At 58.1% G+C, this 16,373-nt stretch overlaps 1 protein-coding gene and 1 long non-coding RNA gene across 6 annotated transcripts; one reads left to right on the top strand and one right to left on the bottom strand.

The window, feature by feature from the left end:
* Nucleotides 1–798: 798 nt before the first annotated feature.
* On the bottom strand, nt 799–11,901 carry LOC105079841 (ribonuclease inhibitor). Of its 5 annotated transcripts, XM_074371257.1 has the most exons (12): nt 11,746–11,901; nt 10,780–10,883; nt 8,764–8,867; nt 5,782–5,887; nt 4,093–4,263; nt 3,697–3,867; nt 3,141–3,311; nt 2,900–3,070; nt 2,575–2,745; nt 2,222–2,392; nt 1,091–1,261; nt 799–1,015 (listed from the first exon to the last, which is right to left on the bottom strand). In XM_074371257.1, the coding sequence occupies exons 2-12, from the start codon at nt 10,866–10,868 to the stop codon at nt 928–930; spliced, it is 1,584 nt and encodes a 527-aa protein (XP_074227358.1). In that variant the 5' UTR covers nt 10,869–10,883; nt 11,746–11,901; the 3' UTR covers nt 799–927. The 5 variants fall into 5 exon arrangements, with proteins under 5 accessions (XP_074227358.1, XP_074227360.1, XP_074227361.1 ...); XM_074371259.1 differs by lacking the exon at nt 10,780–10,883 and having other exon boundaries at nt 11,746–11,898; XM_074371260.1 differs by lacking the exon at nt 11,746–11,901 and having other exon boundaries at nt 10,785–10,883.
* On the top strand, nt 8,380–9,467 carry LOC141578788 (uncharacterized). The gene is made up of 2 exons (XR_012509431.1): nt 8,380–8,518; nt 8,724–9,467. It is a non-coding gene; the product is annotated as an uncharacterized LOC141578788 (long non-coding RNA).
* Nucleotides 11,902–16,373: the final 4,472 nt, after the last annotated feature.

The following is a 16,373-nucleotide window of genomic DNA, read 5'->3' as shown; positions in this document are numbered from 1 at the left end:
CTCCGCCCGAGGTTCAAGTCACTGGGTTTGTGGTCACTCTGGGTCACAGCCTGCCTCCCTCCCTCCCTATGGGGTGGAGACCCCCGCTGGTTTCTGGCGCGAAATGCACACAGGCCCACCTTGTGCGTCTCCTGCCCAGACCCGAGGGCAGCTGCTTCCTTCCAGTGGGGGTGTTTAGAAGCCAGGGTCCTGGGCAACTCGAAGGGCTTTTGCAGCAACAGAAGTTATTGCCCAAGGACCAGACCCTTTGAAAGCTGCCCAGTGTCTGCTCGACTGTGCTGGTCAGGGCAGGTCACCCCTTTGCTACCCACCTGTGGCACGGTGAGGCCAGCTAGACGGAGGAGGACCCTACCCTCCCATCCACGGGGCTCTGGCCTCCACCAGGAACGCGTTCCGAAGCTGGCCATTTACAGGTGCAGCCGGGAGCCGGGAGCCGGGAGCAGCTCCCAGCCGGGTTTCAGGCCCACATGCCAGGCGCCCAGGTGAGCTGCTGACGACCAGAGGCTGCTGTCCCTCTGAGGGCAGGGGGACGTTCTGGTGCCCCTCAGTGTGGGCAGGACACCGTCCTCGCAGACCCTGAGGACGTGAACGCCTGTGGGGGGAGGTGGCCTCCAGGACCGCAGGGAGCAGGACCCTGCCAGCACCCAGGTAGCTCGGGCACATCCACGGCCAGGCCTGGCCCAGAACTCACTTAAGGCTGCTCAGTTTGTGGTTATCGGGCAGCAAGAGCCTCGCGAAAACGTTGCTCCCTCGACACCAGCACCTCGCAGGAACCACAAGGACGGACAAGGACCCCTCTTGCCACAAAAGTGTTTAATGATTATAAAGTGCCTAAAATTCTCTCGCAGAGATAAGTTGATTTGAGCGTTTCTCTCAGTTAAAGCTGGGACACCCCGAGAGGGGAGGCGGGCCGTGCACGGCGGCGCCTCAGGAGATGACCCTCAGGCTGGGCTTGCTCCTCTCCAGGGCCCTCAGGCGGTCCTCCACCTCTTCCGTCCAGTAGATGTCGTAGAGGCTGTGAAAGGAGAGGCAGGGTGGGCCGTGCCCGCCCGCGTACCCGCGTGCCCGCCCGCCCCCGCCGCCCACTTACACCAGCTGCTCCAGGGCACAGCCGGGCTGCTCCAGGCTGCCCAGCAGCTGCAGGACGCCAGGGTCGCCCATGCAGTTGTTGCTCAGGTCCAGCTCGCGCAGGCTCTGGTTAGCCAGCAGGAGCGCCGCGAGCCCGCCACAGCCGCTGTTAGACACGTCGCAGTCCCCCAGCCTGGGTGGAGAGCAGGGCAGAGGTTGGGGCAGAGGGCACCAGTGACCGGCCTAGTGACCTGGGCCATGCTCGTGGCCCCGGCGTCACAGCTCTCCCCCCACCTCAGCCTGGAGGCGCAGAGCTCCCCTCTGCGGGCACAGCGGCCACAGGCTGGACTCAGCACCCCAACTCCTTGCTTCCTCACCCCCGAGCCCGGCTGCGTGGGGCGGAGGCTCTACAGAGGCCAAGGGGATGGCTGGGGACAGGAGGCACGAGGGCCAAAGGAAGGTTAGAGGTGCCGGCTCCCGCGGGGGGGGCGGCAGCGCGAGGCCCAGGGGCCCCCAGCGCCACAAGACCACCATGCCGAGGGGCCGTGCCGGGTTCGCTGGGGCAGACCCAGGTGTCAGGGACCACAGCTCCTCTCCCCGCCTGACTTCAGAGTGTCCCCAAGACCCTGGAAGCAGGACAGCGTCCCCTGGCAGGATGCAGGAGGGTCCCGCCTGGGGCTCAGCTGCAGGGCCGGCTGTCTAGGGCTCTTCGGCCCCACCTTTGCCTGCTGCCCGGGATGACCACCGTCCCAGGGGAGCCACCAGTGGAAGACAGGCAAGGACACAGAACAGAGGAAAAACAGTGACGGCAGAAGTGAGAGGCTGAGCAGCTGGGCTGGAAGACAGAACAGGGAGCCTGGAGGCCGGCCCGCCAGGCCAGCAGTGGACCCTGGAGCACGACACGCTCCTTCAGTGCAGCCAGCACCCAGCACGCACGGTGCCGGGAGCACGAGCCGGCTCAGGCCAGGCAGCACGGAGCAGGGCCCCGCCGACGAGGGCCTGGCAGGCAGGCGAGCACAGGCCGGGGCGGAAGCTGCTCTGGGTGGGGGCCGAGAAGAGGACACCCAGAAGGCTGCGTGGGGACAGGGCTCCCACACGGGAGGGGGCCCTGCCGCCCCGCGCAGGCACACTCGCGCTCCGCCCGCTGGCTCACCAGAGCGCGCGCAGCACGCAGCCGGGCTGGCGCAGGCCCCGGCAGAGCTCCTGGACGCCCGCGTCACCCAGCTTGTTGCTGCTCAGCTGCAGCTCCAGGAGACGCTTGTTCCGGGCCAGCACGGTGCCGAAGTGGGGGCAGCAGGCGGCCGTGAGGCTGCAGGACTTCACCCTGCGGGAGGCAGACAGGGACTGAGGTCGCTGCAGACCTGAGCCCGAGGGGCGCCCCTCCCAGGGCCCCCTCCCGCTCCTCCTGGCTTCTGGGCAGCTCAACCTCAGCACCTCGTCCCTGCCCTCCCTCCGAGGAAGCTCCGGCCCCCAGGCCACAAGCCTCCTCGCGGGGCGCACGCTCACCACAGCATCTCCAGCTGGCAGCTGGGCTGCAGCAGGCTCTCACACAGCAGTTGGGCGCCCTCGTCACCCAGGTGGTTGCCCGCCAGACTGAGCTCCTTCAGGGTCTCCTTGGCCCTGAGGACGCGGCACAGGTCTCTGCAGCCGCTGGTGGTGACCTCACATTCCCAGAGCCTGCGGGGGAGGGGGAGGGGAAGTGCTTGGGCTGTCACTGCAGGGCCAGCGGGGCGATGCCGGCCCCGTGTCAGCACAGCGGCACTCTCGGACGTCCCCCGCCGCGCCCGGCCGCTCTGCAGGCCCTGCCCGCCCAGCCCGGGGGCCGACTCACCACAGGGTCCTGAGCTGGGAGCCGGGGCTCAGCAGCCCGGGACACAGGTCCGTGACGCCCGCGTCACTCAGCGCGTTGCTGCCTAAGTCCAGCTCTCTCAGCGAGGCCTGGGCAGCCAGGATGCCACACAGGTCCTTACAGTTGGCCGCCGTGAGGCCACAGTTCTCCAGCCTGGGGACACAAGAGGTGCCGGGAGCGGGGGAGCCCCGCCCGCAACCCCCCACCCCGGCCCAGACCTTACTTGAGCGTCTCCAGCTGGCAGGCAGAGTCCGCCAGGCCCCGGCACAGCGTCCGGATGCCCGCCTCGCCGATGTCATTGTTGCTCAGCACCAGCTCCTTCAGCTTCTGCGTGGCCCTGAGCACGGCAGCCAGGGGCTCGCAGCTGGCGGCAGTCAGGTTGCAGTACTCCAGCCTGGGGACAGGTGGCCGGCCAGCCCCTCACTCGCAGGAATGCGTCCGGGCCGGCAGGCCGAGGGCCTCCCTTCCCACCCGGGACAGTGGGCGGCGGAGACCCAGGAGAGAGAACACCTGTCCTGAGCCAGGCCTTTCTGGCCCAGCTTCCTTCCTCGGCCGCTGACCCCACCCGTGTGCTCACGGCCACTCCTGCTTGAGCGCGGGGTCATAGGCCAGCTGCCAGCTCCTCCGGCCTCAGCTGGGAGTTAGGGAGCAGGAGGTCTGCAGGTCCCCGAGATCCCCCTCAAAGCTCCCTGAAGCTGATGAGCTGGGGAGGGGGCTTCCCAGGGGACAGGTGGGTGCAGGGCTGGGGGTGGGCCTAGGGGGAGCGGGCACACACTCACTGCAGCTTCTCCAGTTGGCACTTGGGGTCCAGGAGCCCCTCGCAGAGCAGCTGCAGGCCGGCGTCCCCCAGCGGGTTGTTGCTGAGGTGCAGCTCCTGCAGGGTGGGCAGGGAGCGCAGCAGGCCGGGCAGGGCCCCGCAGCCGGCCTCCGTCAGGGAGCAGTTCTGGAGGCTGGAGTACGTGGCCGTCAGCGGGGCCCCACGCGATACAAGCCACCCCCGTCTCTAGGAGCCTGGGCAAGGCGCGTGTGTGGGCGCCCACAGGGCGGCCGGGCCGGGCTCAGGTGTGCCTCAGGGCCCAGGGCCCAGGGCCCAGGGCCCAGGGATGACAGGCAGGGCTGCGGTGTGAGTGGAGCCTCCCCGGACCGCCGAGCAGGCTCAGACCCTGCAGCCTCACCTGAGCTTCTGGATCTTGCAGGTGGGGCTCTGCAGCCCCTGGAGCACCAAGTGCACGCCGCCATCACCCAGCTCATTGGTGCCGAGACTGAGCTCGGTCAGGGAGGAGTTGACCCGGAGGGCGGAACTGATGTCCTTGCACCGCACCTCCGTGAGGCCACAGTCGTCCAGCCTGTGGACGGACACCTGGTCATTTCACACAGCAGGCCGTGACCCGACAGTGGGCCAAGAACTGGGCAAGGTGGGTGACAACCAACACAGCTTAAAACGAAACAGGAAAAGCATATGATCATCTTGGAAAACTTCAGACACCGGCACGTGTACGGATGCGGATCTCCACATCTTACCGAGGGGCCCGTCAGCAGGTGTCCACCTCCAGGAGAGAAATCAAACCTGGACAAGGCAGCAGCTCCGAGCACGTGTGGGAGAGGACGCGGCACCTCAGAGGGCAGTGCCCACCTGAAGGGCCTCAGCAGGCCCAGCGGGGAACGTACCAGAGCACAACCCAGGACCCGTCCGTCCCCGTGAGTGAAAACCCGAGTGAACACAGGTGGGAGGAAAGCCAGCCCTTACTCACGGAATGACGGCTGGTAGTCGTGGAAGGAACGGGGACATTAAAATCCCAGTTAGGCAAAGGCCGGGTAATAGCCATTCTGGCAAGAGCCACCAACGGGTGTGGAGCTCAGTGGACGACCGTTTTAGCACAAAAGGGTGAGAGCAGAGTCTCAGGTGTCTCACCCAGGGTGTTTGCCGATAACAGGAAAACCAGTGACTGCAGTGGAGAACCGGCAGGCACCACCCATCAGGTGGTCATGGTGACCACGAGGGGTCACCGTTCGGTGCCACTGTGACCATAAACCCCAGATATGACATGCCAGGCAGGACACAACATCACTTCTGTGTTATCTTCCCCAGAATGTGTGACTCAGCTCTGAGAAGACGTCGAGGGTCAGGTGGCCAAGGTCAAGGGCGGACAGAGGGGCCAGGGAGACGTGAGGATGAGTGCCCCGAGGGCTCCCGTGCGCCCCGGGAACAGGAGAGGACACAGGTGGGAGAGCCGGTGATGAGAGGCGAGGCGCCCTGTTGGGCTCTTTGCTGTGACCCGACCCCAGGCGACAGGGCGCCTGACGTCAGGGGGAGGGGGCGCAGGGCAAAGGGAAACCCGCACCGTCTTCACAACTCTTCCATAACCTAAAATGCTTTCAAGGAAGTTCAAAAGGAAAACGACAAGCAGGCAGGCATCCATCTCTCACCGGTGAACGCTCAGGACCCCTAGGTCTGTGCTGTTTCCCAGCCTGCGGCCCCGCAGGGGACAGGGCACAGGCAGTGCCCCCGGGAGGGGAGCCGACAGACGCGATCGCACCCCCGGAGCAAGAGGGCGAGCTGCAGACCCTGGTCTGGGCCGCTCTGCCCACCGGGCTTGGGCCGGCAATGGGTTTGCATTCAAGTGGTTGGAGAAAGGCAGGGTAAGATACAGCCCAAGTGGTAGAGCGTACGCTTAGCATTCACGAGGTCCTGGGTTCAGTCCCTGTATCCTCCTCTAAAAATAAATAAGTAAACCTAATTACCCCCCTCAAAAACAACAAAAAATAGTTGGAGGAAAAATTTAAAAAGTAAATTTTATGCCACACAAGAACCACACAGAAGTCACAGCACGCTTCCGTAAGTGAAGTGACGTGGGGGCTGCTACCTGACCACCTCGTACTGCTGGATCAGCGGCAGGAGCTCCGTCCACCGGCTGTCGCTCAGCTCCTCACACTGGATGTCCAGGTTCATGGCGGGAGGTGAAGTCTCTCCTAGACAAGATGCAGAGGGAGAAATTCTCTCAAGGTTCGAGAGGCCAGAGACCCAGCAGATGGGGGGGGGGGCGGGACAGCGAGGGGAGTCCAAACAGGACCCCAAGCGGCCAAGCTTTGTGGAGGAGCCAGTCTCTCCCTCGCCTGCTTCCTTCCCCTTCCTCAGCTCCTTGATCCTTTATCCACCTCGGCCTCCAGCAGAAAAGCCGGGGTGGGTGGAGGGAAGCTTCGCCCACTGGGCTCCCTGCTCCCCCAGCCCCTGGCACTGGCCACCCGCAGCCCTGCCTCTGACTTGCCTGGGCTGGCTGCAGGCCTGGCCACAGCGTGGAGACCCCAGTCAAGGGAGCACAGGGGCCACATCTGTCAAGTGCTATGGAACTCTCCCTGCCTGTTCACTGGAAATGGGGGGCTGTGCCGGCCAGGCAGACCATCCACAAAGCCGCAGTCCCCCCAGCACTTGAGTACCTGGGGCCTCACTGCCCTGAGGCAGCTGGGTGGGTGGCACAGGTGCCTGTGGTCAGGTGACAGTTCCCGAGGGGCACCAGCTGCAGGTGCCCTGGACAGGACAGAGCAGGTGGGGTGGGGGCCCCAGGTCCAGTGGCCTGCACTCTGGGCGGTGCATTCCCCGGGGTGCCCGATTCCATGATCCCCTTCTGGGAGCTGGGACTCTGGACAGGGCATGTCCTCTGCCCCACCTTGGGTCAGTGAGCGACCAGCCCAGACAGGCCAGCTCACCAAGCAGGCTGAGAAAAGCAGGAGGCCTTTGCCCAGCAGGTATGGGATGGGAGATCACACAGACCCTGAAACCTCACCTGGGACAAGCACAGAGCCTGAATAAAAGAGGAACCGGAGCCCCAGGCCGGGGCTCACTGTGGCCCGGAAGGTGGGGGCCAGCAGGAGAGGGAGCCACGGGGTGCCATGAGTGGAGACTGGGGGTGGGGGTGACAGAACGCTCAGTGAAGAGTCACACCTGGGAACAGTGTCATTCCAGGTCTCTGGAAACAGGATGACTCAGGCCCACGAGGGTTCTCGGTTCCCCGAAACCCCAGCTTTCTGAGAACAACGCTCCTCTCATGTTTGTGCCCGTGCCTGGCTCGGCCCTGGCCTTGCTGAAGGGGGGCTCCCCCTCCCACCCCGAGGCTGGTTCGGAGCCCACAGTGGGGAGAAGAGCCAGCCCAGGCCAAGGCTCTAGTTGCATTCCTGCTGAGCAGAGGCCCCCCCCCCCCGTGCCAACCTGTCAACCGGCAGGCAAGACTCACGACTGCACGTCCCAGCACGTGGGCCTGCTAAGAAACTGGGGCGAGGGCATCGGTAACTGGCCACCTGACGCAACCCTCACAGGGACAAACCCAGCGCATGTGAGCAAAGCCAGACCTGCCCCACCCAGCCCAAAGTGTGCTCACCCAAACCCTGACTCAGAATCCTCCATCCAGGCCTGAGAGGCGTCAGGAACAGGGAGCTCACAGCTGGTGATTCTGACCCCTCCCGAGGGGAGGGGGGAAGGAGGTGGCACGGAGGGACCCCTGAGGGGCGCCAGTCCCAACTCTGCTGCCTCTCCCTGAATCCCGTGTGACGCTAGGGGACTCAGTTCTAGGCTGGGAACTGATACGCAGCAGCTGGCCCGACCTCCCAGCTTGGCTGGACCCCACGGCATCCCTTTGGTTGGCCCTTGGGACCAGGAGGCCGCCTCTTCACCTCCAGGGGTCACTGATCCCTTTCAGAATCCGTGAAAAAGAGTCACATCCCCCCAGAGATGCCGTGTACAACCGTCCTCACCACCCTCAGCTAGGGCACCTGGTCGGGATGGGAGCAAGCACACGTCGGGCCCACGCGCTCACTGGGAACCGGGACCAGCAGCTGGGCTGCTCCCCAGGCCCCATGGCATGCGTCCAGCATCTCCACAACGGCCCGTAAGTAACGCGGGGTAACCGGCCGCCCGCGCGAGGCCGCGCCGCACGACCGGAGCCGCGTCTGTTCCGCCTTCGGTCTGGCCTGGGCCTTCCCCGGGGCGGCGGGGAGCGCGGGCGCGCCGGGGGCAGCCCGGGGCCGGAGCCGCCCTCCGCGCCCTCCGCGCCGGCCCGAGGCTCCGCGTGTGTCCGGCGACCCGGGGTCAACGCGGGGTTGGGCCGGGGCCGCTCGCGGGGGAAGCGGGCCGCTCAGACGCGGCGCCGAGAGGACTCCCGGCGCCCCCGGCCCCCACGCCCTTCCTGGGCCCCGGGGCCGTCCGCCAGGCGGTCAGGGGCCGGGGAGCCCCCGAAACGCCGCAGGGTCACCCGAGTTCGCGCGCCTGGCCAGTGAAGTGAGGCCGCCGCGCCCCGCTTCCCGGCCCGCGCCCGCTGCCGCTCCGCCCGGGACCCCGGACCTCACCTCGCGTCGCCACCGCAGACCCGAGGGCCGAGCCGCTGCTTCCGCCGGGGCCGCGGGGCGAGGCGGGTCCAGGGGCGGGGGCGGGACTCGGGGGCGGGGCTTAGGCGGCGGAGCCCGGCGCGGCCCGGAGGCCCAGGTCTGGTAGCCCTCGCCCACCCGACCCCCACGGCGGGACACCAGCCCCAGGGACCGGCCTGCCCTTCGTCCCTCCTCGGCCTGGCGCAGCGCCTTTTTCTGAGCCGTGCGCCGAACCAAAGCTCCCAGGTAAGCCTTCGCCGCTTTCCGCTTGGCCCAGGGGTAACATTCCAAGTCCCTGTTTGATTTACCACTGTGTCGCCCAGAACAGATGGCAGGCGAGCTCGCGGGGAGGGGGCACCAACCGGAGGTGGGGCTGCCGGCGCTGGGAGGCCCGGCCGCCCCCACGAAGACTCGCCGGGTCTTCCCTTCCTCTGCCTCCTCCCGCCAACAGGCCAGTCAGGGAGTTTCCCAGAGCACAGAAATAAAAATACCTGAGATACGCCAGACAGGAGAGGGTGGAAGTGACCATCGGTTATCTGCAGTGGCTGTGATGAACTGGACGAGCCAGTAAGCAGGTAGGTAGGGCAGGGAGTCCCTGGAGAAAGAGAACCTGGGGTGGCTTTCTGGACACGAGAGGCCATTTTTGGCCTAAGCAATTTTGTGGTCTAAGCCTGGCCACAGTGCTTGCCCTTGAACTGGTCTCAGTATAACGATCTTAAGTGAACACAGGACTACGGAAACAGTGCCTGGCAACCCAAGTAACAACAGCAAAGATACCAGCTGTAAAGATTCCCAGTGCTGGAGGGGGAGGGTACAGCTCCGTGTAGAGTGCGTGCTAAGCACGCACGAGGTCCTGGGTTCAGTCACCAGTACACCTCCATTACAAGAACTGAATCAACCGAATTACCACCCGCAAAACAAACAAAAACAACAAATAAATAAAAATGGTTAAGATGGTAAATTAAAAAAAAGAAGAAGAAGAAAGACTCCCAGTTCTGTTTCAGCGGCAAAGACCAGCCTGAAGCCTCAACCAGCAAGCCTCCTGGGCCCTAAGGGACGATGGCGCTGACCTCGTCCGACCCTCCTGACTCCGATCGAATAAAGCTGGGGCTCTGTGGGAAGACACTGCTTTGGGAAAGAACCCCCGTGTTCTCCTTACTTGCTGCAAGTAATAATAAATCCTTCCTTCTCCCGATCTTTGGCTCAGTTGTGTACTTGGGCTCGACACCCACCAAGAGGCCAACCCAGCTTTTCAGGTAGCAAGCATGGAGTTCCGCTTCTGGAGCACAGTTTGGCTTATGTAGAACTGACACACCCCTCCATTTCTGTGTATCAATCAAAAGACATATTCATGCCTGAGCTTAGGATACACGCTCAAAATGCCTTTTTTGCAGCAACTGTGTAACCGTCCAAACCTCCAGACGCTCTAAATGTCTATCAGTAGGGAAGTGGTTAAATCATCTGTAACATAGCTGTTTCGTGCCCCTTCTGGCTAAACCATAACCAATCCTGAGGCCGGACTGGCCCTCGTGGTTCTTACTATGATTGCAAGACACCCTTCAGCAAAGACCATTAGGAAACTTGGAAAAAATGTTTATTACTCACACTTGTAGGAATGCACAGGGCACACCTGGGGCTGCAAAGCGAGGTGGGAATGGGGTGAGGGCAGGCGCCCAGCGCTCTGCTTTTACTGGGGTTGAGGATGGGGGCCTAAGGTTTCACGGGCTCACTACTGGTAAGTTAGAAACAAAAGAGCAAGAATTTAAAGCTGGAGGAGAAGAAAGAGCATGTGGCCCAAATGGTCAGCTACTGAAACCAACCAATCTCTAACGGTACCAAAGGAGGCTCAGGGAACTGACTGGTTGCCTGGGAGTCCAGTCACGGGGGGAATAAAGGAAGGGCTACTCAACCTGGGGAGACTATTTGGCGGGGCCAGTCCTTGGCTCGAGGAGCTGGCAAGGAGACCAGGGCTACCAACGTGGGGCCACGGGATCCCGAGAGCCCAGGGGCCTCCCAGAGGTGAGCCCCTTAAGCACAGACAACCACCCCACCCCACGCCACGAGCTCCTGCAGAGCAAGCGCAAGTCGACAAGTCGTCAAGGGAAGACAGTGAGCAGCTCTCTCCCACCTTGACGCAGGAGGATGAGAGTGGTGCTGGGCTGCTGGCAGAGGCTACTGCAGCCTGGACTTGGCGAGGATGGAGGAAGGCAGAAGGGAGGTGGGCAGAGAGGGGACTCTGGGTGCGCTGGAACCCAAACCGACTTTAACGTGGCTTGCATAAAATGAGCAGAATGTGCTTTCTGCAGAAAAATCCTAAGACATAAAAAGTGAAAGGCCCTAGAATGCCCATCTTCCAGAGACAAAGGCTGTGTCTTGTATGTGCTCCTATTCCTCCTGTACACACAATACACTCGTTTTAAAATAAAAATGAGATATTGGGAATGGTAGCTGGAACAATGGCCCCCCAGCTCCATCGCGTGTCAATCCCCAAAGGTGTCAGTAGTCACCTTACGTGGCAAAGGGGTCTTTGCAGATATGACCACGTTAGGGATCTTGAGATGGGGAGAACGCCCCGGATCACTCGGATAGGCCCCATGTAGTCACGAGGGTCCTTATAAGAGAGAGAGGCAAAGGGGGAAGTCAGAGAGGAAGCGCCACAGGGCACGCAGAGGTTGGAGGGGTTGCCCTCCGGAGGTGGGGGAAGGCAACGTCTAGAGGCCCAGACAGATTCTCGCCCGGAGCCGGCCGGAGCGGAACGAGCCGGCCCTGTGGAGAGCGTGGCTTCAACCCCCTGAGGCCCATTTTGGACTTCCCGCCTCCAGAAGTGTAAAATAATACGTCCGTGGTAATTCCCTGCAGCAGCAGGAGGAAACATGCGTTACGGAGCTCTGTATCTCAGTTAAGACCAGCTACGCGTACAACGTACGCACGAATACAGCGTATACGTGTCACGTCAACGGGCGCGGGCACAAGCTAACTTCTGGCCACACTGTGAGCCACTCTCCAAATGTCTTCACTCAGCCCACCTCTACGGGCGGACATGTAGGCTGTTTTCACCTTTTCCGGCTTTACAGCATGTTCTCCTACGTGGTTACCTTCCTCGTACGCCATCCTCTGGGGGGCCCGCCTGGTTCTAAGGTCCCGGCCCAAGGCCAGCCTGCAAGGCGGCAGATGCCACTAACTTGGCCGGCACCGCGCGCCCGCGCAGCTGCGTGGGCGCCGGGGCTGGTGGCAGCCCAACGGCGCAAGGGCTGGGACGCGGACCCCCTCCGGACCTTCCAGCCCCCTCCCCCCGCCGGGGCAACCCTGACCCCGCGGCCCCGCGAGGTTCTGTCCCGCTTGCGTTCCGCTCCCGCCCACAGGAGCTGCCCACCCAGCTCCCCAGGGTCTCGGACGACCTAACGGGGCGGAGCTGCCGGCGGGCAGATAGCCCGGCCCAAGGCCCAACACCCTGCGGCGCCACGCGGGCAGACCTGTCTGCCGGGGCCGCCTGCCCTTCCCGGGAGTCGGCTCCTCAGAGCGGCGGAAGGTCGACCGTTACTCAATTCGAGGAGGAAAGTCTGGCGGACGGTCCGGGACCGCGCAGGCGCAGACGCGGCGCCCCGCCGGACTCCCAGCGAGCCCGGGCCGGGACGGCGTGCGCGCGTGCGCGGGGAGGGCTCGGGCGCTGACGTCTTCGGAGCGCGCCAACGTTCGCTGGGCGGTGCCGCGGCCTCGGCCCTCGCGGCCCCGCCTCACCGCCCCGCCCCCGGAGAGCGCGCGTCTCCCCGGGCTGTGTGGCCTCGGTAACGCCGGGCGCACGTCCACTCGCGGCCCGGCCAAGGCCGGCGCCGGTGAGGACTGACCACGGCCAGGCAGTCGTTTATTTGGGCCACCCGCTGACGGACCGCAGGTGACCGACGTAGACACGACGACAGCCTGTCCCTGCCCGTAGACTGGGAGGGAGGCGGCCGACTTCAGACCGGGGCTGAGGGCCTCGCGGGCGGGGCGCGGCTTCGCGGGCGGGGCTGGGGGGGGTCTCGCTGGCAGGGCGGGTCTCGCGGGCGGGACTGGGCGGGGCCTCGTGGGCGGGGCGGGGCGCGGCGCTACGTAGCGGGCGGGGCTGGGGGGCCTCCCGTGCAGGGCGGGTCTCGCGGGCGGGGCGGGGCCTGAGTTGTGGTCTGGAGGAGTTAGGAGCACCTTCGAAAATGTTGTTTTCTCCTGCCACTTACATATTTTTTTCTCTTTGTTTTCTTCTCTCATCTGTGCTCCACGATCCATTGTCCCCTCAACGTCACTTCTCCCTCTTTTCTGTATGCATTTTTATAACATGTTCTGTATTTCTGACTGGTTTTCGTTTGCTTTGTAATGGAGGTTCTGAGCTTGCGTGCCAAGCAAGCTGTACCGCTGAGCTACAGACTCCCCCGACCCCCACTGGGGTTTGAACAGCATTTATTCGTATTTTTGAAATACGTACAGTGGCTTTTATTTCTGTAAACGTTCTATTTTTTTCGTCCACTTTCCCTCGAAGTATTGTCAGATAATTCAACTTTCTTTCTTAATGTCATTAATTCTTTAAAAAAGCCGTTTTTCTTTGAACAGTTTGAGGTTAACAGCAAAGCTGAGAGGAAGGTACAGATTTTTCCCATAGAACCCCTGCCCCCACCTACGCAGCCTCCTCCCATTACCGCACCAGATGGGACATTCGTTACAACTGACGGTGAGATGGTGCGTCGTCGGCACCCAGAATCCATGCTTCACGAAGGGGTTCGCTGGGTGTCGTACCGTCTGTGGGTTTAGACGATGTTCACGGACACGTACTCATCATGATGGTGGGGCGCAGAGCAGTTTCACTGCCCAGGGCATCCTGTGTGCTGTGCCTGTTGCCCCTCTCTTGCTGCTCCTCCGCCGCCTCGCAACAACTGATCTTTTTACTGCCTCCATAGTTTTACCTCGTCCATGATGTCACACAGTGGGAATCATCCAATCTGTATCTTTTTCTCATTGGCTTCTTTCACTTAGGGTTCCTCTATGTCTCTTTGTGGCCTGATAGCTCATTTCTTTGTAGTGAGGTACCACAGTTTATGTATCCATTCACCTATTGAAGGACATCTTGGTTGTTTCCAAGTTCTGGCAATCATGAATAAAGTGCTAAAAACATCTGTGTGCAGGCTTTAGTGTGGACATAAGTTTTCAACTCCTTTAGGTAAATACCTAGGAGCGTGATTGCTGATGACATGGTGAGCTTGCATTTAGTTTTGCAGCCGCTGCACCGTCTGCATTCCCACCAGAGATGGGGGAGAGAGTCTGTTGCTCCTGATCCTTGCTGAATTTGGTGCTGTCAGTATTCTGGATTTTGGCTCTTCTGATAGCTGTGTAGTGGTACCTTGCTGTTTTATAACATGCGTTTCCCTGATGATGTGTGATGTGGAGCATCTTTTCATGTGCTCATTTGCTTTCTGTCTCTCTTCTCTGGGGAGGGAGGGGTCTATTAAGGTCATTTGCCCATTTTTCAGTTGGGTTACTCATTTTCTTACTATTGAGTTTTAAGAATTCTTTCTATATTTTGGATAACAGTCCTTGGTCAGCTGTGCCATTTGCAAATATTTTCTCCCCATCTGTGACTTATCTTCTCATTCTTTTGACGTTGTCTTTCACAGAGCAGAAGTTTTTCATTTTAGTGAAATTCTGCTCATCAACTAATTCTTCCATGGATCATGCCTTTGGTATTGTATCTAGTAAGTCATCACCATGCCCAAGGTCATCTAGGTTTTCTCCTATGCTATCTTCTAGGAGTTTTATAGTTTTGTGTTTTACATTTAGGTCTATGATTCATTTTGAGTTAATTTTTCTGAAAGGTGTAAGTTCTGTGCCTAGATACATTTTGTTTACGTGGATGTCCAGTGTTTCAGCATCATTGGTTGAAAAGACCATGTTTGTTCCATTGTACTGCCTTTGCTCCTCTGTTGAAAATCAGCTGACCATATTTATGGGGGTCAATTTCTGAGCTCTCTGTTCTGTCCCATTGATCTATTTTGTCGACTCTTTTGTTTATACCACACTATCTTGATTGCTGTAGCTTTATATAAGCCTTGAAGTTGGATACTATTGGTCCTCCAAGTTTATCCTTTTCCTTGAATATTATGTTGGCTATTCTGGGTGTTTTTCCTCTCCCGAAAACATTCAGTTAGCTAATATCCACAAAACTTGTGGGGATTTTGTTTAGGATTGCACTGAACCTATAGATCAAGTTGGGAAGAACTGACATCGTGACAATATTGAATCTTCCTACCCATGAACATGGATTATTATTGATTTAGGCCTTTGATTTGTTTAATTTTTTCATTTTTCAGTTTCATTAGGTAGAATTGTTACAATTTGACTGTACGTATACAACATATTGCATGTAAATACATACACACAATATACTGCACATATTTTTTTAAAAATTACATATTGTACTATTATTTCTAAGAACATTTAGAGCTTTATCTTTTTAAACTTACATAGTTATCAAAGGAATAAAGCCAACTACAAAATAAGAATTAATTCAAAAAGATACTACACTCCCCTATTAACAGCAACATTATTTATAATTGCCAAGATATGGAAGCACCCAAGTTCACATCAATAGATGAATGGATAAAGAAGATGCAGCACATATATGTGATGGAATATAACTCACCCACAAGAAAGAAGGCTATTTTGCCATTTGCAGACCTTCAGTCACTTTTTATTTTCACTTCAAAACCTAGAATTTTCTAACTGGCATAAATATTTCCATTGCATCAAAAACAACAAAATACCTAGAAATAAACTTAACCAAGGAGGTTACCTGTACTCTGAAAACTGTGAAACATTATTGAAGGAAACTGAAGATGATACAAAGAAATGGAAACATATCTTGTGCTCTTGGATTGGAAGAACTAACATTATCAAAATGACTGTACTACCCAAAGCAATCTGCAGAGCCAATGCAAACCCTGTCAAAGTACTCATGACATTTTTTTCAGAACTAGAACAAACAATTCCAAAAGTTACACGGAATCATAAAAGACCCCAAATTACCAAAGCAATCTTTTGTAGGTCTTCTTTTTTTTTTCCTTTCTTCTTTCTTTCTTTTCTTATGGTTTGATGACTAGAAAAGGTCCTTTAACATTTGTTGTAAAGCTGGTTTGGTGATGCTGAATTCTTTTAGCTTTTTTTTTTTTTATCTGTAAATCTTTTGATTTCTCCATCAAATCTGAATGAGAGCCTTACTGGATAGAGTGTTCTTTGTTGTAAGTTTTCCCCTTTCATCATTTTAAATACATCGTGCCACTCCCTTCTGGCTTGTAGAGTTTCTGCTGAAAAATCAACTGATAATCTTATGGGAGTTCCCTTGTACGTTTTTGTTGCTTTTCTTTTGCTAATTTTAGTATTTTCTCCTTATTCTTAATTTTTGTCAATTTTATTACTATGTGCCTTGGTGTGTTCCTCTTTGGTTGATCCTGTGTGGAACTCTGCACTTCCTGGACTTGGGTGACTGTTTACTTTCCCAAGTTGGGGAAATTTTTGGTTAGTATTTCTTCAAAAATTTTCTCAGGTCCTCTCTCTCTTCTCTTTCTGGGACCCCTATAATGCGAATATTAGTGTGCCTCATGTTGTCTCAGAGTTCTCTTAAACTATCCTCATTTCTTTTCATTCTTTTTTCTTTTTTTCTGTTCTGCAGTAGTGATTTCCACGAATCTGTCTTCTACTTCATTGATCCAGTCTATTCTTGGTTCCTTCTAGTGTGTTATTCATTTCAGTGATTTTACTCTTCAACTCTGTTTGAGTGTTCTTTATATTTTTCAACTCTTTGCCAAAAACTTCGCTCTGTGCATCTGTACTCCTCTTGAGTTCTCTGAACCTCTTTGCCATCATTACTCTAAACTCTTTCTCAGATAAATTGCCTGTTTCCTCATCACTTATTTCTTCTTCTGGGATTTTATCTTCTGCCTTAGCCTGGGAGATATTTCTCTGCCGCCTCATATTGTTTATCTTTCTATTTGTATTTTTAGGTAGGTTAGTTACGTTTCTTGACCTTGGAGAGGTGGCCCTCTGTGGGAGACGTCCTGTGCGTCCCAGCAGTACACTCCTC

The sequence above is a fragment of the Camelus bactrianus genome, chromosome 10, assembly GCF_048773025.1.
Source record: "Camelus bactrianus isolate YW-2024 breed Bactrian camel chromosome 10, ASM4877302v1, whole genome shotgun sequence".
Lineage (NCBI taxonomy): Eukaryota > Metazoa > Chordata > Mammalia > Artiodactyla > Camelidae > Camelus > Camelus bactrianus.
The sequence above is the reverse complement of the archived record's forward strand: the minus strand, read 5'-3'. Positions and strand labels throughout refer to the sequence as shown.

Excerpts from the sequence above, each read along its gene's own strand:
- LOC105079841 (XM_074371257.1), bottom strand. The coding sequence starts at position 10,868 with ATGGGGCCTATCCGAGTGATCCGGGGCGTTCTCCCCATCTCAAGATCC. Across the intron at positions 5,888-8,763 it reads TCCTGTCTGGCGTATCTCAG|GAGAGACTTCACCTCCCGCC; the intron begins GTATTTTTATTT and ends CATCTTGTCTAG. Across the intron at positions 2,746-2,899 it reads TCCCAGCTCAGGACCCTGTG|GCTCTGGGAATGTGAGGTCA; the intron begins GTGAGTCGGCCC and ends CCTCCCCCGCAG.